General features: G+C 44.0%; 1 protein-coding gene across 2 annotated transcripts in view; it reads left to right on the forward strand.

The window, feature by feature from the left end:
• The first annotated feature begins 495 nt into the window (after positions 1 to 495).
• GRPR (gastrin releasing peptide receptor) overlaps positions 496 to 27,091 on the forward strand; it is a 48,671-nt gene continuing 22,075 nt past the window's right edge. For both annotated transcript variants that reach the window (XM_055121944.1, XM_004612212.2), the window contains exon 1: positions 496 to 1,303. In XM_055121944.1, the coding sequence (XP_054977919.1) occupies positions 891 to 1,303 (413 nt within the window). In that variant the 5' untranslated portion in view covers positions 496 to 890. The remainder of the gene's footprint in view (positions 1,304 to 27,091) is intronic.

A 27,091-nucleotide genomic window follows, 5' to 3' on the forward strand; every position in this document is an offset into this window, starting at 1 on the left:
AGGAATCAAACCCTGGTCAGCCGCGTGCAAGGCAAACACCTTACTCGCTGTGCTATGGCTCCAGAATGAGGAGCAAATGAGGCTGCAAGTCCCAACTGGATTCAAGGGCGTGGTATCAGGGAGCTCTCTGGCGCCTTTGCGGAGCACACACGTCTCTTCTTAAATACCTGTGAGAGCTTCTGCTTCTCCAACGAGAAGCCAGTCTCTGCACAGCCACCAGGACACCACAGGAGCCACAGTTGACCGGGTTCACATCTGGGGAGAGCCGGAGACTGGGCAGTGATCGAAGCGTCCAGCAGGGGGCTGGCATTCTCTGTCTATGAGGAGTCCAGCTTCCTCTTCAGAGTCTCAGCTCAGCAGAGCTGCCGTTTGCTGGTGTGGCGATGACGCGCACAGCAGCCTGCCTATAGGATCGGAGGCCTCCTCAGTGCTGTTTTTTTCTACCCACTTTAAACCTTCAGATTCTAACTATCAGGAAAGGCAGGAAAGGCTGTGTGGAAAGAGCTGACCAAAAGTTCTTAGTAAACTGCAGCCAGGCCGACTCAGCTGAGAATGGAACTAGAAAGACTGGCCACAGGGAAGGATTAAGTCGAAGCCTTGGTGCGGGGGAGGCCTGGGGGGCGAGGGCTGAGTTTGGGATGCTGTCAGGTTATTAGCTGACTGGACTCAGAGATGTGTCGCCTTGGTCACCGGAAGGCCAGAGCAGTGCCAGCCTCAGTAGAGTGACAGTCGTGCTCGAACCCCAGTATCTCCATGGACTCTGAGCATTTGTAGAGAAGAGCAGGATGACCCTGGCACAGACCTCGTGCTCACCTTCAGCCGACTGCTGAATCGAAAGTTCAAGAGCCAGCAACTCGAGACACCTCCCCGGTGAGCCAAGAGTCAAGAGGATGGCTCTGAATGAATCGTTCCCCTGGCACTTGAAATTGGACTCCTGGGTGGCCTACAACGACACCAATCACAGCACGTTCGCCCCGGAGAACGATGACTGGTTCCACCCGGAGATCCTCTATGTCATCCCTGCCGTGTACGGGGTCATCATCCTCATAGGCCTCGTGGGCAACATCACCCTGATCAAGGTCTTCTGCACGGTCAAGTCTATGCGCAGTGTGCCCAACCTCTTCATCTCCAGCCTGGCTCTGGGAGATCTGCTCCTCTTGGTGACCTGCGCGCCGGTGGACGCCAGCAGGTACCTGGCCGACAGATGGCTGTTTGGCAGGATTGGCTGCAAGCTGATCCCCTTCATCCAGCTCACCTCGGTGGGAGTGTCAGTGTTCACACTCACGGCTCTCTCGGCAGACAGGTAAGCACAGGTGCATGCCAGGGACCTGTCCTTTGAGGGATGGGACAGCTGAGCTGCCCTTGGCACAGACGGTGCTGTTGGCACCCGGGAAAGTTTGACTCAAACTCAGATTCCCTTTCAGGCTTGTTCTTGCTTCAGGGGAGACTTCTCGTGTTTGGTGTGTTGGGTTAAGAATAAAAAGTGAGTGCCTGGCAGGGACAGAAACAGAAGGGGGGCAGGCAGAGGACCCCTGGATCCTAGGGCATCCTTGCCTTTTCAGGGGACAAATTGATTTAGCATTGTCGTTTACTACCTTTTTTTTTCTCCTGGCAAAATTAATTGACCGGGGAGAAAAACAAGCGCCCCCCCGATTGAGTTTCAACCCGGAGGCATGTGCTTCTCAGAAGCAATTGGGAATCGCCAGAGAACAGGGATGTTCCCCTGTATTGCTTCTTCAAAATATCCCTCCAGCAATTCAGGAGACACGCGACTTTTCCTTGAAATTCATTTTCCTCGGATGGTTTCAGTGTTGTCACTGCTGATGTTTGTGTTTGACTGCCTGTAGCTCAGCACTTTGCATTTCGGACTTCCCAAATAGCCCAAGTGAAATTGAGCATGATTTGAACTTTGTTTCTGGAGAAAACTGGATATTGAGGTGGATAGCTAATATTATTGTCTCTTTGGATGTGTTTGGGGTTTGCTTGTTGTGTTGTGTTGTGTTGTGGGGAGGGAGTTTCGTATAGTGTTTTATTGGGGAAATATACGTATTTGTGAAATGCATTTCTTATATGAACATGTGGCCTAAAATTCCCATTGATTCATTGTGAAAATTGTATATTTACTTTCTGAATATATCTCTCCAGAGTTTCTTATGTAAAAAAAAGAAAAGAAAACACTTGCTTGCACTAACCAGTCAGACAATATCTTCAGCTTATTGACACTAACACTGAATGTGCCTTGTGTACTTCTGACCTTCTGAGATTGAACACAGGCAGGACTAGACCCTCAAACACATCACATCCCATATGGTTAAAATAAGAAACTGGTAAAGTGAATCAGAGATGATAAACTTTATTTTAAAGCCAGTTGTACGTTTGTTACGCACTGCTAATGTTATTTCGGGATTTGGGAGTATACCAAACAAGGCAGAGAATCGGCTCTTAAAAGTTCTTGTTTCCTGAAGAAAATGCCCCACATGGTACTGCAATCTTGTTCTGCAGCGACTCAGTTCCCAGGTGATCTGGCTTTGTGGAGTAATGGACAAATAAAGATAGTTTTATCAGACATGCTATAGACATGTGCTTAGACTTAGCTGTATGTTTAGACTTAGCTCAGCACATGTGGCATTGTCAAACTGAGAAGAACTAGCCCAGAAAGAAGGCTGGCACATTGCATTAGCTGGACAGGGCTTGTCTCTTCCTTTATCTGCCTTGCACATATTTGCTCAGCAGCTAACCCTAGGCAGTTCAGGCACTGAGGCAAGAGAGGAAAACTTTGCAACTGGCACAAGGATGGGGGCTCATTACCCATGGCCCAGGGCATCTCAGAATGATGGTGGTTTTCTTGATAGAAAGATGAGACATCACTGGCTTCCGGGTTGGAGACTGCAGTGGTCCAGATGGTGTTTTCTGTCTTCTGGGCTGAGGGGTGGAATGGAGGGTTGGAATGGGGCGGGGGTGGGCATGAGCTCGGACAACAGAAAGATGCAATTGTGTGAACCTCCTGTTGGCCTTTCAGTGTAGACCCACTTCACCACCAGCAAAAAGGCTGTGGCAAAGGCTAGGGGTACCCTTTGGTATACCTTCACTGTATTCAGGATTGTGGAGATTGCACTGCTAGATCAGAAAGTACTAGAAGGTTTTTGCTAAGTGGATTAACTGAGTCATGGGGGAGCTAGAGTATCTCATCAATTTCAGCAAGGATGGGTATTGACTTAGTTGAATAAAATAAGACTGTACTTGGCTGGGGAACGGGGTTGTATAGTTAAGTGACCAAGGGCATGCCGTTTTGGAATTCAATCACTGGCAACCCTCTATCCCCTGCCGAATAAACAGAAAGAAAAGAGGAATATAGGACTGTATTGTTCTATTCATATCATTTTTAAAAGCCATCAGAGTCTTCTCATGAGGTTGGCAGGGCAAATATGTAACACACACTTCTACACAAGGTGTGAGCTGTGTCAGCAAACTGAGCAAGTACACAGATGTTACTCTACATCTTCATAGTAGCCTGAGCACCTCCCCGGTGGAGACAGGGAACTGTGTCAATACCTCAGGGATGTCTTTTATTCCCCTTTCCACTTAAGGCCCAACCCAGAAAGAGCCAATCACTGCTTTGAGTCCAGTGCCCGCAGATTATTTTTTCCAGTTCTTTAATCTTCTATGAATGGAACCATCTTTTTTATGCTGGTGTCAGCATGCTTGTGACTGGCACCCCAAGCAATGATTTGTTCTCTAATTGCCATGTGCTCATCATTGTATGAGTGTACATCAGTTTCTCCCCATTCTAGTCATTCTGATGGACTTTTAGGTTGTTTCCAGTTTGGAGTTGTTAATAACCTGCTATGAAGATTCTGATACATGCCTCTGGGAAAGAGAAATGTTTTCTCTTGGGTATATGTCTGACAATGTAATTGTTGTACCCTAGGGGACATATATTTAGTAAATAGCATCCAAGTGTTTTCCAAAGTGGTGATCTGCATTCAATAAAAGGGTGAACTGGAAGACTCTCCAAACATAATGATTTTCACAGTCTCGGGGAGTTTTAAAAATAGATTCGGGATCAGAGAGATAGTACAGTCAGTAAGTCGCGTGCCATAATTTCAAACTTGGCACCGCATATGGTCCTTCAAGCCCCTCCATGAGTGATTTCTGGAGCAGAGCCAGGAATAAGCCCTGAACACACCCGGACAAGACTCCTAAACTAAAATAAATAAAGTAATAAAAATAAGCAGATCCTTAGCCTCCACCCTCAATCAACTGCATCAGGTTCTGTGAGGACATGCAGCACCATCTTCTTCCGATTCCCGCTCCCTCTATTTGGACAGCAGAGTTAGGCTTCATCCCAACCCCCCTCCTGCAGTTCTCTCCTTCCCCTGGTGAACTTGAACCTTTGTTAGTTTAAAAAGTAACATTATTTTCTAGGAAAGTTTATACTGCTGTCTCTATGTCAAAGGCAGACATCAAGCCGGTTCCAGAAACCAGAATTTGAGTTTCACACAGCTGACAAACTGCAGACTAACATGCAAGCTCTCTCATTAGCAGGCCCCACCCTCCACCTTCCTTCCTTCGCCTTGCATCTTTCCGGGTCCTGGTGCACGGTGGTTACAGTCTCCTTTCTGGCTTGGCTTCCTTGCTTACATTGGGTCTCACCCACTCTCCAGACTGTTTTCTCGTTTTCTAAAGACTCTGCTTTCCATCCTAGGTGATGTATGGGCTTCAGATGGGCCACAACAGCCCTGCATTTTAGGCTCTTTTCTGCCACCACTACCCATATGAGCAACTTGGATCAAGTAATTGAAATCTCTGACCTTTAGTTGAATAATCTGGTGGAGCTGAGCTAGATGATTATTTCTCAGGCTTGTCCCAAGTTTTCAAACCTTAGAATTTTAATCTATCATCTTGCCTGTGGGTCAGAATCTGGTTCAAATCTTCTTATACTTCTCAGTTGGACCATTCTAACCCAAGTTTTCTGACCTTCTAGAGATGAAATGATCTGAGGCATTAATTATCTTGAGATACCTTTCATCTTGCCAGTTGGATATATGGCATTCATCTTTTCAAAGCCTCTCAGATATTCATTGCTTTACCTTTTAAAGTAGATTATTATAAATGTTGAGGGCAGGAATTTTTTAAATATATCCTTAATTTTCTACTGAGCCTCCCATGCTTTCTTACATTGAATGGGTGATCAATAAATATTGATTAATTAAGCATACAGTTAATTGATGCATGTTATTCTTTCATTGTTAATATTCTCTTTTGGTAATCCATTTGAAAGCATATTATGAAAAAGGAATCATTCAGTCACCTCATTCTTATTCATTCCTCTCTGTTAAACTTTCATAAATGAGGGAAAAATTATACTTTGTAAGTCAGTAAGTAGATTGGGGGTATAAATAGATGGGTGGGTAGTTGTAGCAATGGATGAATGGATGGGCGGGTGAATATATAGGTGAGTGTATGGGTGAATGGATGGGTAGATATATTTTTTACAAATTTTTCTTTCCTGCAAGAGGCTCATTTCTATGTAAAGTGTATGTTTTACATTTCTATGTGAAGTCTTAGCTTTATGAAATTAACAAACTGAGTTGGATCCTCCAACAGAGAAAAGGTAAAAAGGATTTGCATTTTCTTTTCCATTAAGTGAAAAATTAAAGCTGGATTTAATGTTCACTGCATATAATGCCCCAATCATATTGTGTCTGTTTCAGTATTATTAGTCAATATTCTTTCTGCTAGAATGGAGCTGGCAGAATGAATCCCAAAGACAGACTTTCACTGTAACATGATTCTTCTTCCATTACATGGAAAAGATTACCTAGAATTTTTCCACTCTTACACTTAGAAATGTGCAAAAACAAGGGAAAGTGCTGGGTATGAATGATAGTATGGTAGGGTGGGCTTTTGCCTTGCACACATCTCACTGGGACTTGAACCGTAGCACACCATATGGTTCACTGAGAACCACCAGGAATGTTCCCTGAGTGCAGAGCCAGGAGTAAACCCTGAGCACCAACAGGTGCGGCCCAAAAATCGGAAGAAAGAAAGAAGAAAGGAAAAAAGAAAGAAAGAAAGAAAGAAAGAAAGAAAGAAAGAAAAGAAAGAAAGAAAGAAAGAAAGAAAGAAAGAAAGAAAGAAAGAAAGAAAGAAAGAAAGAAAGAGAAAGAGAGAAGAAAGAAGAAAGAAAGAAAGAGAGAGAGAGAAGAGAGAAAGAAAGAGAGAAAGAGAAAGAAAGAAAGAAAGGGAGAGAGAGGAAGAAAGAAAGAAAGAAAGAAAGAAAGAAAGAAAGAGAGAGAAAGAGAGAAAGAAAGAAAGAGAGAAAGAGAAAGAAAGAAAGAGAGAGAGGAAGAAAGAAAGAAAGAAAGAAAGAGAGAGAAGAAGAGACAGAAGAAGAAAGAAAGAAAGAAAGAAAGAAAGAAAGAAAGAAAGAAAGAAAGAAAGAAAGAAAGGGAAAGAAAGAGAGAGAGAAAGAAAGAAAGAGAGAAAGAAAGAAAGAGAGAGAAAGAAAGAAAGAAGAAGAAAGAAAGAAAGAAAGAAAGAAAGAAAGAAAGAAAGAAAGAAAGAAAGAAAGAAAGAAAGAAAGAAAGAAAGAGAGAGAAGAAAGGAAGAAAGAAGAAAGAAAGAAGAAAGAAAGAAAGAAAGAAAGAAAGAAGGAAGGAAGGAAGGAAGGAAGAAGGAAGGAAGGAAGAAAGAAAGAAAGAAAGAAAGAGAGAGAGAGAAAGAAAGAGAGAGGAAGGAAGGAGGGGAAGGAAGGAAGGAAGGAAGAAAGAAAGAAAGAAGAAAGAAAGAAAGAAAGAAAGAAAGAAAGAAAGAAAGGAAGGAAGGAAGGAAGAAGGAAGGAAGGAGGGAGGGAGGAGGAAGGAACAAAAGGAAGGGAGGGAGGAAGGAAGGGAGGAAGGAAGGAAGGAAGGAAGGGAGGGAAGGAGGGAGGGAGGGAGGAAGGAAGGAAGGAAGGAAGGAAGGAAGGAAGGAAGAAGGAAGGAAGGAAGGAAGAAGGAAGGAAGGAAGGAAGGAAGGGAGGGAGGGAGGGAGGGAGGAAGGAAGGAAGAAAAGGAAGGGAGGGAGGAAGGAAGGAAGGAAGGAAGGAAGGAAGGAAGGAAGGAAGGAAGGAAGGAAGGAAGGAAGGGAGGAAGGAAGGGAGGAAGGAAGGGAGGAAGGAAGGAAGGAAGGGAGGGAAGGAGGGAGGGAGGGAGGGAGGAAGGAAGGAAGGAAGGAAGGAAGGAAGGAAGGAAGGAAGGAAGGAAGAAGGAAGGAAGGAAGGAAGGAAGGAAGGAAGAGAAGGGAGGGAGGAAGGAAGGGAGGGAAGGAGGGAGGGAGGGAGGGAGGAAGGAAGGAAGGAAGGAAGGAAGGAAGGAAGGAAGGAAGGAAGGAAGGAAGAGAAGGGAAGGAGGAAAGGAAGGAAGGAAGGAAGGAAGGAAGGAAGGAAGGAAGGAAGGAAGGAAGGAAGAGAAGGGAAGGAGGAAGGAAGGAAGGAAGGAAGGAAGGAAGGAAGGAAGGAAGGAAGGAAGGAAGGAAGGGAGGGAGGGAGGGAGGGAGGGAGGAAGGGAGAGAAGGAGGGAAGGAGGGAAGGAGGGAGGGAAATAAAAGTCTTAAGTTTATGTAAGCATGTTGAAATATAGATTTTTCTCTGATTTAATGGCAGGGAATTTATGAGATAATATAGTTTTCAGTCTTTCTTATTATTCAGGGTTGCATGGTCCAGCATTTTGACCACTAACCATATGTGGTTCTTTACATTTAAATTTAATTTGAAATAAAACTCAAAATTCAGTTTTCTACTCTTTCCAGCTGCCTATCAAATGCTTTGTAGCCACTTGTGAGTCTGTTGACTGTGAAGATAAAGAACATGGTTCAGGCCTTGCGCCTCCACCACCCGACTTTCTGTTCCTATACCCAGATTGCTGGGACAGACAGTGCTCACTGTCTCTCATAAGCGCCTTCCAGCTTCTCCCTTGTCTGACTTTTCCCCTTCCCTGGTGGCTAGTCCATCCCTGTCTCCGGTCCTTTCCACTCTTGGAGGCTTAGTTCTAGTCCTGTCCTCCAGGGCACTTCCCAGATCCTTTGCTTTAGCTAATTACTTCCCCTTTCCAAGGCAGTCTGTTAACAACTGAATGTCTCCTTGCATTACTAGGTCTTTTTTTTTTTTTGGCTTTTTGGGTTTTTTTGGCTTTTTGGGTCACACCCTGCGAAGCACAGGAGTTGCTCCTGGCTTTGCACTCAGGAATTACTCCTAGCGGTGCTTGGGGACCATATGGGATGCTGGGAATTGAACCCGGGTTGGCCGTGTGCAAGGCAAACGCCCTCCCCGCTGTGCTGTCGCTCTCAACTCCTACTAGGTCTTTTCAATAGCTCTGTTTTCTACCTCCGGATCCCTGGGGGGTGTGGGCGAGAGCTCTGCCTTCTATAATACCTTACAGCTAGTAGAGGACAATAAGGTAGCGTAGTTGATGCTCAGCACAGGGACAAAGCAACCAAGGGTGACCTACTGGAAGTCCTCTTCAAGTCCAAACAAGCCCTGGTCTGCCACAAAGACTGACAGAGGTGCGGGAATTCGGTCTTGTCACACCAAATCAGCAGAGAATCAGACTGGAAGCCCCTTGACAGCCAAGTTACTATAGAGGAGTTAAAAACTGATCTTTAGATTTTCATCAAAGCAAAGTGATTCCAGGTCCCTTCTCCGAACCAAAGCTCTTACCCCCAACCCCGCTGTCTTAGGGCACACTTCCTACGAGACAACTCCAAGTTGGTTCCTTGAAAAGGGACCACCTCCATGATTCCACAGGCTTCTCTACTGTTCGAAAAGTCCCCGTTCACTGATTGTGAGGAGATGGGCTCTTTTTCACAAAGGAAGACTACATTTAATTTCTTGGGATGCATCTTCCTCTTTCCTCAAGCCTGTGCTGCCTCTTCTATAAGACAACACTGGCATCAGCTGGGACTCAGCAGTGCTGGAGATTGGGACAGTGCAGGGGATTGGGACAAAAGAAGGAAGCGAGACAGAAGGAGGGGAGAGGTGGGCTGAGTGGAGGGAAAGAGCAGCAGAGAACTTTGACCCTGCCTTTGCGTACCTTAGCTTTGAAACTCTTAGACTTTTATATAATTCCTTATCATTTCCAAAAACTGAATATTCATAGAAGCAAAAATTCAAGTCACAGAGTGTATCAGGAAGCAGCATAGCCCTGAATGACTCCATGGTGTGGTTTTATGGAACTGTTGATGATAACATCTTGGAAGACAGACGAAACTGTTCTTTTGCACTTCTCCTGGTGTGTGACGTCTGCGTGACTTCTCTCTTAATTACAACCCAGGATTTGCAAAAGAAAGGACCCCAAATATGTCCATTCCAGTTCTTTTCCCACCTTTACCACCCTCTAACAGAACGGAGAGATTCTATCTGTTGTAGCTAGCTTCTAAGTTCTGTGTTTAGGATCTAATTTTGATGGGCCTGGAAGCTGCTCAGAGGCTGCTGGTTCATTTTACATAGTAAATGTCAGCAGCCACAGGTTATTATTTTTCCCCAAACCTAGGAAAAACCAATACTATTCCATCATCGCTGGTCCCCTACCCAGGTTGACTGAGGTGTAATTTACATACAGTATTTTTTTTATAAGTAGAGCCCAATTTATATTCTGGGACATGTATGATTTCAAATGTGTCATAAACTTACTTTTGCAGCATCTGTTTACTCTGTGACAACTACTGTGCTATTTCTTTTACAGAAAGTACCAGCTTAAATCCTTTAAAAAGTATGAAGAAGTGATATTCTTTTTTTAAATTTTTTTTAATGAATCACCATGAGGTACAGTTACAGACTTACAAACTTCCATATTTATGTTTCAGTCATACAATGATCGAGCGCCCATCCCTCCACCAGTGCCCATTCTCCACCACCAATGTTCCCAGTATCCCTCCCACCACCCCCACCCCTGCCTCTGTGGCAGGCACATTTTCTTTTACTCTCTCTCTCTCTCTCTCTCTCTCTCTCTCTCTCCTTTTGGGTGTTATGCTTTGCAATATGGGTACTAAGTGGTCATCATGTTTGGTCCATATATACAGTACGTTTCTAGGAATACACTTCTCTAATAGCTGATAAACTAACACTCACACCACAAAGCAGAACTTCTCTTTTCTCTGCGTGTAAGGAAAATCTGTCATCTCTCTGGGTTCTTCTCAGGCTGGACATGAAATCAAAATAGACTTAGATGGGTTGCAACTTGTCATCTTGTTGATCTTTGATTTGCTCGAGCGGGCGCCAGTAACGTCTCCATTCGTCCCTGTCGAGTGCTAGTGTAGCCCAATGGTATCTCCTCATTCCAGGAACATGAAGAGCCTCAAACCATTCATTCAGGGTTTTGACAAAGATGTCTGACCATCTCATAGGTGGGCGGCCACGCAGTCTTCCAGTCCCGTGGAATCCAGTCGGTAATGGCTCTAGTCCAGCGGTCATCTCTAAATCACATTACGTGTCTGGCCCATCTGATTTTCAATACCTTGGTAGATGGGTTAACCAAGGAAAAATCAATTGCATAACATCTGAATGGAGGATATACGTAGCTATGAATTCTAAAACCAAATGGGGTGAATCCAGAATAGTTATCCGGCATATTTACTCCTGACGAATTGAGGAGAGAGATGGGGAACTTGCTATGACAAGAAGGGAGCACTTCACTTTTACTCTGACAGGAAAAAGATGAGCATCTCCCGGAGTTAGGACATTTCACTGATAAACCTGCACCAGGGAGATGCCCTCGAACTATCTTCTCAAAGGGGGAACAGTGACTACTTCTTTTTTTTTTTTTTGGTTTTTTTTGGGTCGCACCTGGCAATGCACAGGGGTTACTCCTGGCTCTGCACTCAGGAATTACTCCTGGCGGTGCTCAGGGGACCATATGGGATGCTGGGATTTGAACCCGGGTCGGCCGCGTGCAAGGCAAACGCCCTACCCGCTATGCTATCACTCCAGCCCCAGTGACTACTTCTTTAGCCAAAGAATTGAGAACAGAATAGTGAAGTCGGTTGGCCTCTGTGGGGCGGCTTACGTGAGGTGGGGAGGAGAGAGACGGTCACTCTCTCCCCATCCGCCTCTGCCATCCCTCGGCCTTCTGTGAAGGACTCTGCAATGAACCCCTGCAGTAGGGGCCAGAGCCCCAGCAGCTCTGCCAGGTGACCGTCGGGCCGCACCTGTCTTCTGGGCAAGGGAGTTAATCCCCACCACCCGAGCTTTCTCTCCGGATGCCACAGACTCAGGCTAGAGCTAGGAACAGTGCTCTTTGCAGGAAAGGAAAGTCAGTCCGAGACCTGACCCAGGCTTTGAGTTTCTTGTCCTAGCTCTCAGAAAGGAATTTCAGGAGTGGATGAGCAGTGAAGTGGAACAGATTTTATTTGAAGGGTTTTTTAGGAAGGGGAAGGAAGGAGAGAAAGCGAGAGAGTAACGTGCTCAAGGAGAAGGCAGGTTTCTCCAAAGGCGAAGAGAGCCCCAGTCCAGTCCGCATCTCAAGAGGGGAGATGCAGGCGACATACATGTTCAGCCACGGGGACACAAGCAGTACATGGGTTCTGGCAGCATATGTGCACACTTCCTTTGTTCAAGGTGGCTTTTATAGGGTTTCTCCAACCCAAGTGGGGCTTTCTAGCTAGGTAAGAGTTCGTTGGTAGGGCTGTTGCCAAGAGGGCTGCCTTGGTCTGGAGTTTCTCTGGCAGAGGTGGGGGTCATTCAGGTGTCCTAAATCTCCTTCAGATCCTTAATTGCAGCCTCTGTCTCTGCTGAAGTTTGTGTCTCTGTGGGGTCCAGCCTCCTCAGGGTCATCACTGACTCCGGGAAGAATTTATCAGGCTAGGCCTTAATTCTCCCAGCTTCAGTGTTAATTGGATTTATTACTTCTCAAAAGTTCCATTGTCATGGGCCCTCTCCTATCTAACTGCCTGCCTCTAAAGGAATTTCTTCACACCCTAGGACCTTTACTGCTTTTCTTTGAACTTAAAATAACTTGCATTCTTTAAGTCAGGAAGGCTGACTTTCCGAGTCCCACAGTCCTCGTTCCAAGATAACGCTGATTGGAGGAAGCCTCAATGAGCATATTAGTAAAAGTCCATCTGTCCCTTTTTTAGGAGGAAGGATGGTCAGGAGGAAGGATGGTCAGACTAGTCCTTCCCCTCCATCTCCAGGAATCCTCTCATGTCCCTTCCTAGCTTATTCAATTTTCCTACTTTCAGCTCCTGGAAACCTGTGACTATCCCCCCACCCCTCACCCCACCCCACCCTCCAGAATTCAGGTGCTCAGGGGTTATTCCTGGCTGTGTTCAGGGGCCATGACTACCACAGCCATATGCAAGCAAGTAAGCAAGTGCCTCACCTCCTTTCTATCACTTTGCCCCCACAATTTTTTAAATAATAAAAATAAGTTTATGGAAACCAAGTTAAATAGGGAAGTAAATGTCTAAAATGTACTTAGGAATCATATATGTGACTTAATATCATCATAAATCATGCATTCAAATAAACTGGTAAATTTCACAAACCTTGAAAAATGACATCGCATTCATTAATTAACCGGTAGGCACATAGCTTTCCTGCTTTTTTCCTTATATATTTTGACTTTCATTCTCATTTGTCTTCTCTTAAAATGATGGTTGTTTAGTGGCGTGATTGAAGTTGACTTATTAATGAGAGCATAGAGAAGCTTGTTTCAATTTCATAACTCATCATTGCTGATATCATATAAATGTTGATATGATTATTTAAGAGAGCCATTTCAAGCTTCTTTCCTATATTTCTGTAAAATTTCATTCATTTCAAGTCTTCAGCTGTCTTGAATAGTCTTAAATACTTATTTCACTTAGTGATACCCCTTAGCCTATCTGCCATAATGTCTTTGATTTCTGAGTTTTGTGCTATGTTATATTCATCAATCTCTGTATTTTGTGGCTATGCATAGCATGAGTACGTTTACACAAACACAGTTCCTCTTTGAAATTTGGCCACAGGGTTCTGACCTATCAACACAGACAATTTGATAACCTTGATTTTGCTTATGGACTTGGATTTAGATCTGCCCTCTTATTTCTTGGTATTTGTTGGTCTCATCTGTTCCATGATCTTTTTTTCCTCTCCCTCCCTTCTTTTCTTCTTTTAATAAATTAAATATTTTGATTAGCCTGTTCATCACCTTCTCCCACCTCCTCACCCTGTTATAAATTTGTGGATTATACTAACTGAATATTCTTTTAGGGACTGCTCTACAGTTTACAACACGTATCCTTGACTTATTAGAATTTATTATAGAAGTTCTCCACTTTGTAGATAATGAATGCACAGATAATAGGACATTTTAACTTCACTGACATTAACTCCTATTTTCTTGGTGATGGTGGTGTTGTGTGTGTGGTGATTATTGTCTATTTTAATTCCCTCTAATTTAAAAATCCACATTCATTAAGTTTATTGTTTTTCCGTACTTTACACATATTTATTTTAAGACTGAGATTTATTCATGCATTTATTATTTCTCTCGTTCTCCATTCCTCTCTGTATCTCTATAAGTTTATCTGAGATCATTTAGTTCTTTTCCAAAACCACTTAAGTATTTCACTTATTCTAAATCCAATCAGGCATATTTTATGGTGGTATTTGCCTGAAAAATGTCTGAATTTCATGTACTCTGGATGTTTTCTTTCTTTTTTAAAAATCTTTTTATTGGTGAATCACCGTGGGGTACTGCTACAGACTTACAAACTTTCATGCTTGCGTTTCAATCATGCAATGATTGAGTACCCATCCCTCCACCAGTGCCCATTTTACACCACCAATGGTCCCTGCATCCCTCCCACCCCCACCCCCACCCCACTCCCTTCCCCCACCCCGCCTCTGTGGCAGGGCATTCCCTTTTGCTCTCTCTCTCCTTTTGGGTGTTGTGGTTTGTCACAGAGGTGTTAAGTGGCCATCATGTTCGGTCTATAGTCTACTTTCAACTCTCCTCTCCCATCCCGAGCAGGCCCTCCTAGCACCATTTACTTGGTGGTCCCTTCTCTATCTGAGCTGCCTTTTCCCCCAGCAATGCGAGGCTGGCTTCTAAGCTGTGGAGTAATCCTCCTGGCACTTAGCTCTGCTGTTCTTGGGTGTTAGTTTCTCATTCTGGTACTTTACCTTTCACAAATAAGTGCAATCTTTCTATGTCTGTCCCTCTCTTTCTGACTCATTTCACTTAACACGATACTGTCCATGTTGCTCCACCCCTATGCAAATTTCATGATTTCATCTTTTCTAACAGCTGCATAGTATTCCATTGTGTACATGTACAAGTTTCTTTTCTAGTCATCTGTTCTGGGGCACTCTGGTTTTACAGATACTGTCTATTGTAAACAGAGCTGCAATGAACATGTAAGTGCAGATGTTATTTCTACTATACTTTTTTGCATCTCCAGGATATATTCTCAGAAGTGGTATTGCTGGGTCAAATGGGAGCTAGATTTCTAATTTTTTGAGAAGCGTCCATACTATTTTCCAAAAAGGGCTGAGCCACTCGGCATTCCCACCAGCAGTCTGTGCGTGGTTGACCTCTATCTTCAGTGCATCATGGTCTGCAAAGGTTGTTGATACAATTTCTATCTTCCTGATTCTATTGAGGTATGTTTTGTGACCCAGCACATGGTCTATTTTGGAAAAATGTCCCGTGTGCACTGGGGAAAAAAAGTGTATTATTTCTTTTTGAGATGCAAAGCCCTGTATAGACCTATTAGCCTTCTCTCTTCTATCTCTTCCTTCAAAACCAGTGTTTCCTTGCTGAGTTTTGTTCTTGTTGATCTATCCAGAGATGACAAGGCAATGTTGAAGTCTCTGACTACTATTGTATTGCTAACAATGTCCTCCTTAAAATCCATTAGCAGTTGTACTAAGTATTTAGCTGGTCACTCATTGGGTGCATATACATTTAAGAGTGTGATTTCTTCTTGTTGTACATATCCCTTGAAAAATAGAAAATGGCCTTCACTGTCCCTTTTAATCTTTTTCAACCTGAAATCTATGTTGTTGGGTAATAGTATGGCCACCCCAGCTTTTTTGAGGGAGTTGTTTGCTTGCAGGACTGTTTTCCATCCTTTGACTTTGAGTCTGTGTTTGCTCTGATGTTCAGATGTGTTTCTTGTAGGCAGCAGAATGTTGGTTTCAGTTTCTGGATCCATTTTGCCACTCTCTTTATTGGTGCATTTAGATCATTGACATTGAGAGAGATTATTGTCATGGGGTTTTGTGCCATCTTTCTGTAGGGGTTTTTGTGCTTATGGGTGTTCTCATTATTGTCTTACAGGAGCCCTTCTTTTAAGTTTGGTTTTGAGTCTATAAAGTTCCTGAGCTGTTGTTTATCTATAAAATGGTGTATCGTTCCATCGAGTTTAAGAGTTTAGCTGGATATAGTATTCTTGGTGAGGCGTTCAGTTCATTGAGTTTTTTTTTTTTCACTATATCCTACCATTGTCTTCGGGTTTGGAGGGTTTCCTCTGATAGGTCTGCTGTAAATCTAAGGGATGCTCCTTTGTATGTGATTTCCTTCTTTGACCTTGATGTTTGCAGTATTGTGTCTCTATCTGTGACATCCATCATTCTGTCTATGATATGTCTTGGAGTCTTTTTACTAGGGTCTCTTTTAGCTGGCACCCTTTGAGCTCCTTGGATCTTGATGCCTACATTCTCCAGCTCTAGAAACTTTTCAGCAATGATAGTTTTAACTATGGCTTTTTCATTGGGGTTGTCTCCCTGTCCTTCTGGTACTCTGATGATTCTAATGTTGTTCCTCTTGAAATCATCCCCTAGGTCTCTGATTCACCTAAGAGCTATTCTGAGGTCTTTTCCCATAGCTTGTTGCCTGTAAGCTTCCTGAAGCTCATCTTCAAGTTCACTAATTTTGCCTTCAGCTGTGGCCATTCTACTATTAAGGATACCCACTGAATTTTTAATTTCAGCTACAGAATCCTTAATTCGTGACACTTCATTTTATAGCTTTTTTATTTTTGCTCTCATTTATTCCTGTATTTTCTCAGCTGTTCATTCCATTGTTTCTTTCATGTCCTCCTTTAATTTATTGGATGTCTGTTGAGCCATTTCTTTGAATTCATTGAACATCTTCAATATTTCTTCTCTGAATTCTTTATCAAAGAGATCATAATGCTTATTGAGGCGCCTGGACCCTTTTCATCATCTTCTCCTTGTGGTGGGGATTTTCATTGTTTCTTCATGTTTTTGTAGTAGTGTGGTGGTGGAACCTTCCAGTTCACTATCTGTATTGCCCTCTTCCTCTCAGGTGCTCCTCAGTGGCTTAGTTGAGGTCTCTAGTGAAGCTTCGGAGGATGTGTTCTTTTATATTGGACTTGTGGAGCTTCTAGTGACACCAATATTATGGTACAATTGGAATATGCTACTGCAATTGGAATATGCTACTCTAATGTGTTTGAGATGGCCAGGATAATCTCCACAGAATTACGTGATGGAAATGAAGATGTGATTTCCAAGTGCCAGGAAAGGGGAAAATAACTGTGGCCTCCTGAGCAGCCACCTTCCCCAAAAGAGGCCATGCCAACTTCTGCAGAGGCCACTACCGCGATGTTGGTGGGGTGCCAGATGGGTGGGGGGGCAGAAACCTGGGAGAGGGAGAAAACCGGAAGCGGCTCTGGAGGGTGACTCAAAGGCAGATGGGATGGTGCTCAGGGAAATGGGGTGGCTCAGGGTTCGAGGAGACGCCTGAGGCTCGGCTTGGGCTCTGGGGAAGTGGCATACCCAGTTCGATTACTGACCTGTGAGAGGGAGAAAAACAGGAGCGGCGCTGGAGGGTGCCTCAGGGGTAGGTGAAATGGGGTAGGATATTTTCACTGGGCATAAAATTCTAGGCTGGCAGTTCTTAGGTTTCACACGTGAAGCTAAGATTCTTTTTCCCATGACTTGCTCTAAAAAGGCACATGCCACTTTTATTGTTGCTTCTTTAATATTATTCATATTTTCTCTTATCATTGGTTTTCAGCAGATTTATTATGGTACACTCGGCTATGATTTTCTTTTTATTACTTTTCCCTGCACCAGAGCCATAATTTTCTTTTTCCTTCCCTTTCTTTCTTTGTCTTTCATTTTTGTGGGGCCACACTTTACTGTGCTCCGAGTTTACTCCTAGCTCTGTGCTCAGGCATCACTCCTGGCAGTGCTCAGGGGAGCATATGGAGTGCCAAGAATCAAATCTGGGTGGACTATGTGCAAGACAAGTGCCCCACCCACTGAACTCTCTCCTGAGCTTTCTTTCTTTTCAGTTTTTAAAAGAAATGTATTTATATTATAAAGTGATACCCTGGTAAAGTGTCAGCTTGGGACTTTTAGCCAGTTTTTATTTATTTTTCATTTTATTGTTGTTTGTTATTGTTTTTAGTTTTCTGAGCCACACCTCATGATGCCCAGGAATTACTCCTGGCCCTGCAGTCAGAAATCACTCCTGGCATCTCAGGGGTCCATATGGGCTGCTGGGGATCAAACCTGGGTCTTCTGCATTCAAGAAAAGCAATCTACTACTGTACTTTTGTTCTAGCCCTCTTAAACATTTTTTTAAATTTTATTTTAGTCAGTATTTTAAAGTTCTCAAACATTGTCCCCCATTCATTTTCAAATTATGAGAAATTCTACTTGGTTCTCAGTCTCTCTGTTACTGCTTAAAATTTGGAAAATGCCTGTAGGGGAAAATGATGATGAAGAACAGCTTCACTTCCCTCTATGTAGGATTCTAGGCCCTCAAATCCTTACTGCCTTGGTCTTTCTCTGATGTTTTCAGAGACTTTCAAACTTTTAATTTTAGAAGAGTTGGTCAACAACAAACTAGTGAACCATGATCAGAAGTAAGAGTCCTGGGGCTGGAGCAATAGTACTGCGGGTAGGGCATTTGCCTTGTACTCGGCCGACCTGGGTTCAATTCCCAGAATCCCATATGGTCCCCAGAGCGTCGCCAGAAGGAATTCCTGAGTGCAGAACCAGGAGTAACCCCTGAGCATCGCCGGGTGTGACCCAAAAAAGAAGAAGAGTCCTAGAGAATCTCTTTTAGAGACCTGGAAGAATCAGAACTACCTAGTTAGACCTGTGCTATTAGCAAATAATCATCTCAGCAGTTTTGAGTCAGAGTCGTGAGCTCTGGCTAAGCTTGGAGTGAGGAAGGCGGGAGTCTCAGCTGTTGGCTGCCGCAGTAGGCACTGCCAACCCTGTAGCTACATCGGAGCCTTGGAGGAACTTTAAACTAGGCCCAGACTCTGAGCCCAGGAAGCAGGTGCTGGAGCCGACAACTAGTGATGACAACTGAAATGTCATGGGACAGAAAAAACAAAATGTTCTTTTTAAGATGCTTTTCTTTAAACTTTATTACTTTTCCTTTTTCTTTCTCTCCTTTTTTTTTAAGTAAACAGATTTTATTTAGAGGCTTTTTGAGGGAAGGAGGAAGGGATAAGTGGAAGAGAGAATAATAAGAGTAACACGCTCAAGAGAGAATGTGGGCTTCTCCGTGGGTGGAGAGAGCCCCTACACACATCTAACACTAGACACGAAAGCATGAAAGTACACATCTCAAGAGGGGAGATGCGGGCGACACATGCTCAGCCACATAGGCGCAAGCAGCTCATGGGCCCAGGCAGCATATACGCCAACTCTCTCTCTCCCTTTTTAAAAATTAAAAAAAGTATATATTGTATTGCACTTAGACCAGTTGGTTAGGAGTCATAGCTGAAGGTCACATAAACAGAGGGAAAATTCAAAAAATTGGCTTGGGAAGACATTTATTTTCAGTGTGAGAATTCACGGTGACAATAATATGTCCATGAGACTCACTGATTTTGTTGGTCTTCAACATATATGTACAATAGTTCTAGATCAGCTTTAAGGTTCATGAGGTTTCTTTTTTCCCCTTTCCTAGCTGTTTTTGTTCTCAGAGTATTTCAAACCAGGGTCATTAAGGAAATGGAACTGATGTCCCCTAAGTTTTATATTTCATATTTCTATATAAAGCAGACCTATACATAAACATGGACCTACACGTCTGTACTAGGAAAGAACGCCACATACTAGCCAAGTAGCATATGTTCTAAGAGTGCTTTATGAAAGGAATATTTGTTATATAAGTATTAAAATGGAACAGTGTTTGTAACCTCAAAGTCTACCTTTTTGGCATGAGGATCATTTTAGGCTGATTAGTTTTAAGTAACTGCAGACAGAGGAGTTCTGAAAGCAGAGTTCTCTTTGGTAAGAGTTCTTTTCATATTTATGGGAAATCTCCATTTGTAAGGGTGTCCCTCTCTGTACCAGGAAGGAGAACGGGGACTAAAATTATCAATAGAGAAGGCACCAACTGAAATCTGGCGAGTGAACATAACCAACATCTTCCGGTTTACTGTGCTTTGCGTTGGCTAACCGTCTCCCGCCATAGGTCCTCCACTTCTCAGTAGCTTTTGTCCCTAGCTGAGGATGGCATTTAAGATGATGACTTGGGCCATTTCAGGAAGTTAGTTTTTCTGGGGCTCTCCCATGTCTCCAGGAGATATACTTTGTTATTAAACTTCTGTTTGTTTTTCTCCTGCTAATCTATCTTTTATTAAAAGGGGGTTCTCAGCCAAGAAACTAGAAGAGAAAAGGGAGAATCATTCTTCCTCCCCTACAGTATCATTTGATTCCTATTTAAGGGCTTTACATGGGCATGGCACATTTCCTCAGCCAGATTTTAAATCCTTAGTGGCCAGGGACTTTTATATCCATCGTGCCAAGCAGAGTCTGAAATGCGATGATAAATTGACCAGGATTCTCACAGCAAGTATCTGATACTGGAAAGGCAATGGTAGTGGTCAGTGGGCTCTAGCGTTTATTACCACCCTTGATAAGTTATTTTTTTCCTTTTTGGGTCACACCCGGCGATGCACAGGGGTTACTCCTGGCTCTGCACTCAGGAATTCCTCCTGGTGGTGCTTGGGGGACCATATGAGATGCTGGGAATCGAACCTGGGTCGGCCACGTGCAAGGCAAATGCCCTACCCGCTGTGCTATCACTCCAGCCCCACCCTTGATAAGTTTAAGGAGTAGAAAATGGCAGCTGGCCCTCCTCCCACCATTTAAAGAAGGAACAGTAGCAGGGAGTTTCCTGCTGAAATGGCGTGGGGCTTTGGGAATTTCATGGCCCCTTCACAGTGGGCCAGGATAAATTTCCTGCAGGGATATAATAAATATAAATATGTACTAACTCTCTGGTCCCAAGCCACATTAACTTTTAGGATCGTATAAACAGTTGAGGCAAGTCATCTTTAAAAAAAATTGTGGGGGCTGGAACGATAGCACAGTGGGTAGGGCGTTTGCCTTACATATGCCTGACCCGGGTTCAATCCCCAGCATCCCATATGGTCCCCCAAGCACTGCCGGAGTAATTCCTGAGTGCAGATCCAGGAGTAACCCCTGTGTATTGCCAGGTGTGACCCACAAAGCAAAAAAAAAAAAAAAAAGAACAGTTAGGGGGTCGGGCCACACCTGGCAGTCCTCAGGACTTACTCCTGGTTCTACACTCAGGCAGTACTCCTGGCAGTACTTAGGGGACGACATGTGGTGCCAGAGATGGAAATGAGATCAGGACATGCAATACAGCGCCCTACCCACTGCGCTGTCCTGTGGCTCTGACCCTTGAGCCAAGTCATCTTCAAGCCATGTCTCTTTCCCAGCATGGACTGGCTCCTCGATGACCCTGCTAAACTAAGTCGTATGTGTATGTGGGAGCCAGGGATGAAAGCCAGGGCTTTGATTTTCCCTTATCCATGCACTCTACTGCTGCACTCCCCCCCATCTCTTTCAAATGAAGACAATGCAACTGTATTTCCATCAAGGCTAAGCCCTTGCGCGGTGCAGGTAGAGAATAGACTTCCTGTTGCTCCTCGAGGAAGGAATGATGGAAGCAGACACTGGGTTTCTCACTACCTCCTCCCACCCCTGCACACACTGTCTTCTCTGAGATCTTTTCGAGCTCACAGAAGCAAGTTACCTAACTATTGTTCAAAAAGAGGAATTGTGCTCAGGGAGAATCCTTTCCTCGGTAACCCAGCAATGCTTCTGGGCTAGCAGTAGTTAGAGAAATAGGAAATGTTTGGGACAAAGATCTCTTTGGGGAAAGTGAGTAAGATGGTGAGTCGTGGATTGGGACTTGGGTGCTGTGAGGCGGGGGAGGAATGGGTTATCCTGAGCATCTTGAAATTCTTCCTTTGGGGGAAGTAAGGCATGATAGGCCAGAGAAATTGAGAACACAATTCTAGGCTTCTGGTTTTATATATGGATCGGCTCAATTAAATTAAAAGATGTAACATCAAGATGAGACAGCCCTTACTCTTAGGGTACATGAGCCTCTTTAACTTCTAGAATAGAACAAGATGAAATGCCACCGAGTGCCCAGGACTTAGGTGTCTCTTGACCCCTTTTGTAAACAAGTACAGGGCCATGCAAACTTCGGTGCTCAAGAGGTGCTTTTCATTATTGGATATGTTCATTTGGGAAGAGTGCTTGGTACTTGGCTTCCTTTAGGTGGGATGTGTTGTGGCCCAGCACCTCTGAGGAAGCATCTCAGAAAGCAGGGCTATCGCCCTCCAATGACCACCTGGTTCCCGGGACCTCAATGAACATGGTGACTGGAGGAAGCACCTAGTATCCACAGAGCACTGCTGCTAGAGAGGTCCTGGGCATCTGTGTGAGCCAGCGTGCTGAAGCCATAGGTCAGGAATCAATAGGGAATTCAGTGCACTGACTTAGTGTAAGAGACAAAAGGAAATTGGAGGGGAATATATAAGAATATCACATGTAGACACAGTGTTTTCTTGTATGGATGTTTTTAGAATTTCCTACTGTCTAAATTTTTTGCAGTGAACTGTTAACACATCTATACTGTTTTTTAACTGAAAAAAAAGTACTTGAAATGAACTAACTGTTCTAGACTAGCTTCCTGGCAGATGATTTTGCTGACTCAAAGCAGTGTTTTTTCCATTATTACCTAAGATATTACCCAAGTCTTAGAGTGACTAATTTAAACCCTCCCTCCCTCCCTCCCTCCCTCCCTTTCTCCCTCCCTCCCTCCCTTCTTCCTTCCTTCCTTCCTTCCTTCCTTCCTTCCTTCCTTCCTTCCTTCCTTCCTTCCTTCCTTCCTTCCTTCCTTCCTTCCTTCCTTCCTTCCTTCCTTCCTTCCTGCTTGCCTTCCTGCCTTCCTACTTTTCCCCCTTCTTTCTTTCTCTCTACATGGGGAGGTACTCCCAAGTTATACTCAGGAGTTCCTAGAGACTGATCCCAGCAATTCTCAGCCAACCAGGCTGAGCCAACCAGCCAACCATTGATGCTAGGACACAAGGACTCGGTGCTGCTGCTCAGGCCCTGCAGTGTTCACAGGCTTCCAATACCATCCCAACAGTGTTCAGGGGACCATGTGGTGCCAGGGACATAAGCCTGGTGTGACATGTACAAGGCCTAACCCCTGTTCTACCTCCCTGGCCCTTTTCTCCTTGATATTAAATTTTTGGAGGTGACATTTAGTAGAGCACCATATCCAGTAGGGTTAAATTCAAAAGCATTGAATTTGAAGAGTTGGCTGACTTTGAGTCCTGATTCTCATCTGTAACTTTAGGCAAATCAGGCTAGACAGGGCTCAACTTTCTGATTTGCAAAATAGGGATAAGTATTTCTCCTTTCAATATATCCTAGGACTGTGGTAATTTTGTAAGGAGGAAAGAAAATATTGCATGCCGACTTCCTTATGAAATATTTGAATTCCTAATCAAACGAGTGAGCACCCATTAGTATGACTCTGATTTCTGTTCATAAGGATGTTGAGGGGTACTGCTAGAATCTTGACCCATTTGCATTCTGGGGGCTGCTCATTCCTATGGAACAATAACTTTCCTTTAAACAGTGCCCCCTCGTCTTCAAAGTGATTTTGAAGCACCTCCCCTAGCTCCTCCTGAGAGCAGGTTCATTTCACAAATGAAGGAAGTGGAGACATTTGAGTCTTGCTGTTGGCAACCTGGACTCAGGGAGTAGAGAGAAGAGCAGGGGTTAAGACACTGGCCTTGCCCACATTTGCACATTCGCAGCCAAGTGAACTTTATACCACATACCCTACCCATGTTCCAAGAGTACCACACCACATTTGATGGGGTTCAAAGTAGCAGGCAACAATCTTGGAGAGAAATATTTTTACAGATATATATATCTGTATATATATATATATATATATATATATATATATATATATAAGCACACAAGGCTTGACTTCCAACAACATGTTAGTGATCTCTTATTGAGGGGCTTAATGGCCCCTGGGTGGAATACAACAATCTCACCCTCTTTCCTCTAAGGATAATTTTTTGTAACATTTTCAGTGGTTTTTAATAACAAACAATACAAAATACATTATTTCGGTTCTGCTTTGGGACAGGGATTTGGGGTTCAGGATGGTAACACCGGAAATATGGTGGTGGGAAGGTGTAATGGTGGTGGGATTTGTGTTTGAGCATTAAACGTAATGAAATATTGTGAACTACCTTATAAAATAAAGAAATGTATATGAAAACAAAAGACAGCGGCCTTGCATGCAGCAGACTTTCAAATCCCTGGCACTGCATATGGTGGACTGCCAGGACTCACCCCTGAGCACAGAGCCAGGATTCCCTAGTACCGCTGGGTGTATCACCCCCAGCCCTCCATCAGAAGTCAGAGGCCCATCTGAGCTGTAGAATCGGATTTTGCCCACATGTTTACCTTGTGACCTGGGGCAAGTCATTGACCTTCTCTATGCCTCAGTTTCTCCAGTAAGAAGTGACTGGCAGCAATAGTCTGACAATTCTGGTATGGCTAGTCAAAACTAGAGAAGTGGTGGGACTCGAATCAGTCACCTAGTCTGTGTACAGACGTTTTGGCTAAATAACGAGAGAAGCAGTGGAAACTGCTGGCTCCATCTCTCCCTCTCTCTGACCTGGCTCCATCACAACACTAGCCACACCCCCTCCAACAGGGACAGCTACAGAACTGGCTCACCTTGCATTGAAAAGAAAAATCTCAAAAGGCTTTGCAAATACAGCACCATTTTTTTTTTTGCTTTTTGGGTCACATCTGGTGTTGCACAGGGGCTACTCCTGCCTTATGCATTCAGGAATTACTCCTGGCGGTGCTTGAGGGACCATATGGGATGCTGGGAATCGAACCTGCTGTGCTATCACTCCAGAGCCCCGCCATTAAATTTTTAAATGAAAGTTTAGATTAAAACATTTTAAAATATTACGGTAGCATGATTTACATAGTTATTCATAGTTGAGTTTCAAGTATACAATGTTCCATCAACAATTTCACCACCACTGTCAACTACCCTCCAACACCTCAGCGACAGGTAATTTTGAGTTTGATTGTTGTAGTTGGGATCTTATGCTTACAATATCATTGGCTCTTTAATTTACACATACACACACACGCACACACCACATACACATAATTTAAAAATCTGAAGGACTCATATATAGGATAGCATTTTTGTGCCTGAGTGATTCTTATTTCATGGGGATGGGGGGAAACCTCACAGAACATTAATGATTATTACTGAGATGATTTTAAAATTCTGTTTTATCCCCAACAATTTGAAAGCTATTTAGGATCTGAACTGGTCACAGCTATTTTAATTTCTCTTTCTCTCTTGCTGTGGGGTTGAGAAACTCTCTGAGCACAGAGACAACACACTAGGTGCTGTGCATTGGTGCTGTGTCCTGGCCACACACCTAACACTCACTGTGGTCCACTTATCTGACCCAGGCCATCTCTGGCCAAGCCAAGGTTTGGGACAGGCCGGGTGTCCCAGAATGAACACAGCAGAGGCAATTCTCAAGAATGGAAACTGGGGGCTGTCAAATGCCCCAGCCCCAACAGCTGCAGGTGGCACCCTTCTGGGATGTTCCCTCAGGGGTCCTAGGCAAGTCTTCTCTCCCTTGTCCTGGGGAGAATGCTTTATTGGCTTCTGTCCCATCCATGCGTCAATTCCCCACTCTTTCCCCATGTTTGGGATCCCTTGCCAAATATGCTACTTGCACATTAATCCTGGGTTTGGGATCTGTTGGGAATAAAGCACATCTCGGGGAGATGATTTACAACCCAGAGTTTGTTTACCTTCCACTCGGAACCTTGGGGGTTTTCTCTGTCCTTGCCTCCACCTCCACCGCCCCTCCCGCCGTGCATTTCTCTGTGTATCTTCTATGCCATGTGGCAGAGTTACTGCGGGCCATGCCTCTGACAACTTGCAAATACGATTTATTAATGTTCTTCAAAGTTTGTGGCTCATAAATTGATGGGAAAAGTCTAACAAGCTCTCAATATATGCTCTTCCCTCAACGACGGGTTTGAGGAATGGCCTTCCACGCCGGGCGCCGGAACCTACTGAAATGCAGCTGGGGTCACTGCTTTCCTTTGTCATTTTCAACACACTCACCCACAACTGCAGTTTTTCACCCGCCTTCTATGCCTTCTGATGGCTCCCTTACAGCATTATCCCTGAAGAGGGAAAATAGATCATCCTGATGAAACCCACGGGGGGGTCCAAGGTTATATTTCCCCAGTTCCCTTGGCTGAAGCATTATTATATGTCCATCTCTGCTTGCCTCTTTTTCCCATTTCTATACCCCAACTGCTGTCACGCTCAAGTCCCAGACTGTACTTCAGAGACCTCTCCCAGCATCCTTAAAGCCTGTGGATTTTAATTCTTCCTTGATTACCCAATTCCATGGTCTCACAAGGCTTCTGAATTCATGAAAGCACCTTCCGGTACCTGTATGGAGTGGAAAGGCACAAGACTCTGTGTAATGGGCTCAAGGAAGAACAGGAATTTCGTATCAACCTACAAACACTCTCCTTCTGTGTTTGTTTTTTTTCCCTTTATTCCAGTGTCTCAAGGCTCAAGTCGTCTGGCCAGCCCCAGGACCCTCATGATAGGAAGTAAAGAGCCTGGGGCAGGCTGAGGGCATGGCTGCCCGTAGCCAGTGCTTGCTATTTATGACCTTGGATAAGTTACTTCACCTCGGTGCCCTTATCTATAAAAAAAACTCTATCTTCCACAGAGAATTGTTGTGGTAAAAAGTAATCACTGAAACAAAACGCAGAGCAAAGTTACCTTGTAAGCTCTCAGTGAGTTTTAACTATTACTTTTGCTACTGTTTATGGAATCGATCTAATTAAAACCCATATAGAGAATGGTCTTATTCCTCTGCAATTTATTACAAAGAATCAGTTCCCATAGGTAACTTCCAAGTAAGCCTTGGAGGGAAGTAAATATGCAGATATCTATAAATACGTAGTCCTTGCCCCACAAATACCCACACCATTTGCCAGAGACATAACCATTCTTTTACTTCTTTCTATAATTAGAGGCTGAGCTTTACATTTAGGAAAGTGATTGCATTGACTTCAGCATCAAGAAGAGAGCGAGGGAGGGGCTGGAGCGATAGCACAGTGGGGAGGGTGTTTGCCTTGCACGCGGCCAACTCGAGTTCGATTCCCAGCATCCCATATGGTCCCCTGAGCAACACCAGGGGAAATTCCTGAGTGCAGAGCCAGGAGTGACCCAAAAAGAAAAATAAAAGAAAGAAAAAGAAAAGAAAAAAAGAAAAGAGCAAAAGATTGAAAGGATCTCTCTGTTCCAAAGCACTGTTTGCTCTTAGGGAGCTGCTGGGTGTACGTCTAGGGAGAGAAGATGATGCAGGACAAATTGTGATTCGCTTCAGGGATTTACTCTGGGATGACCTAACTTGGTTTCTGTGATCTCTATCTTGGTCTCTGAAGAAAATGAGAAAAAGCAAAAGAGAATCCCTTGCTCTTCCTACCGCACTGTGAGCTCCTCTGCTTTGGCCTCCTTCCCAGGGAGGAAAAAGGGTCTCAGCTTCATAGCCTTAAGAAAGCCCCATCCCACTGACATTTTAGTTAAACTTCTGGAAAATAACTTCTGAGATCATGGACTCCTCAGTGGGGTTCACCCTTTTCAAGAGAGGTGCAACCTAATCTAAACAAGTAAGAGAGGAAAACAACAAACTTCCGACT

This window comes from Sorex araneus, chromosome X (genome assembly GCF_027595985.1).
Source record: "Sorex araneus isolate mSorAra2 chromosome X, mSorAra2.pri, whole genome shotgun sequence".
In the NCBI taxonomy this organism is placed as follows: Eukaryota; Metazoa; Chordata; class Mammalia; order Eulipotyphla; family Soricidae; genus Sorex; species Sorex araneus.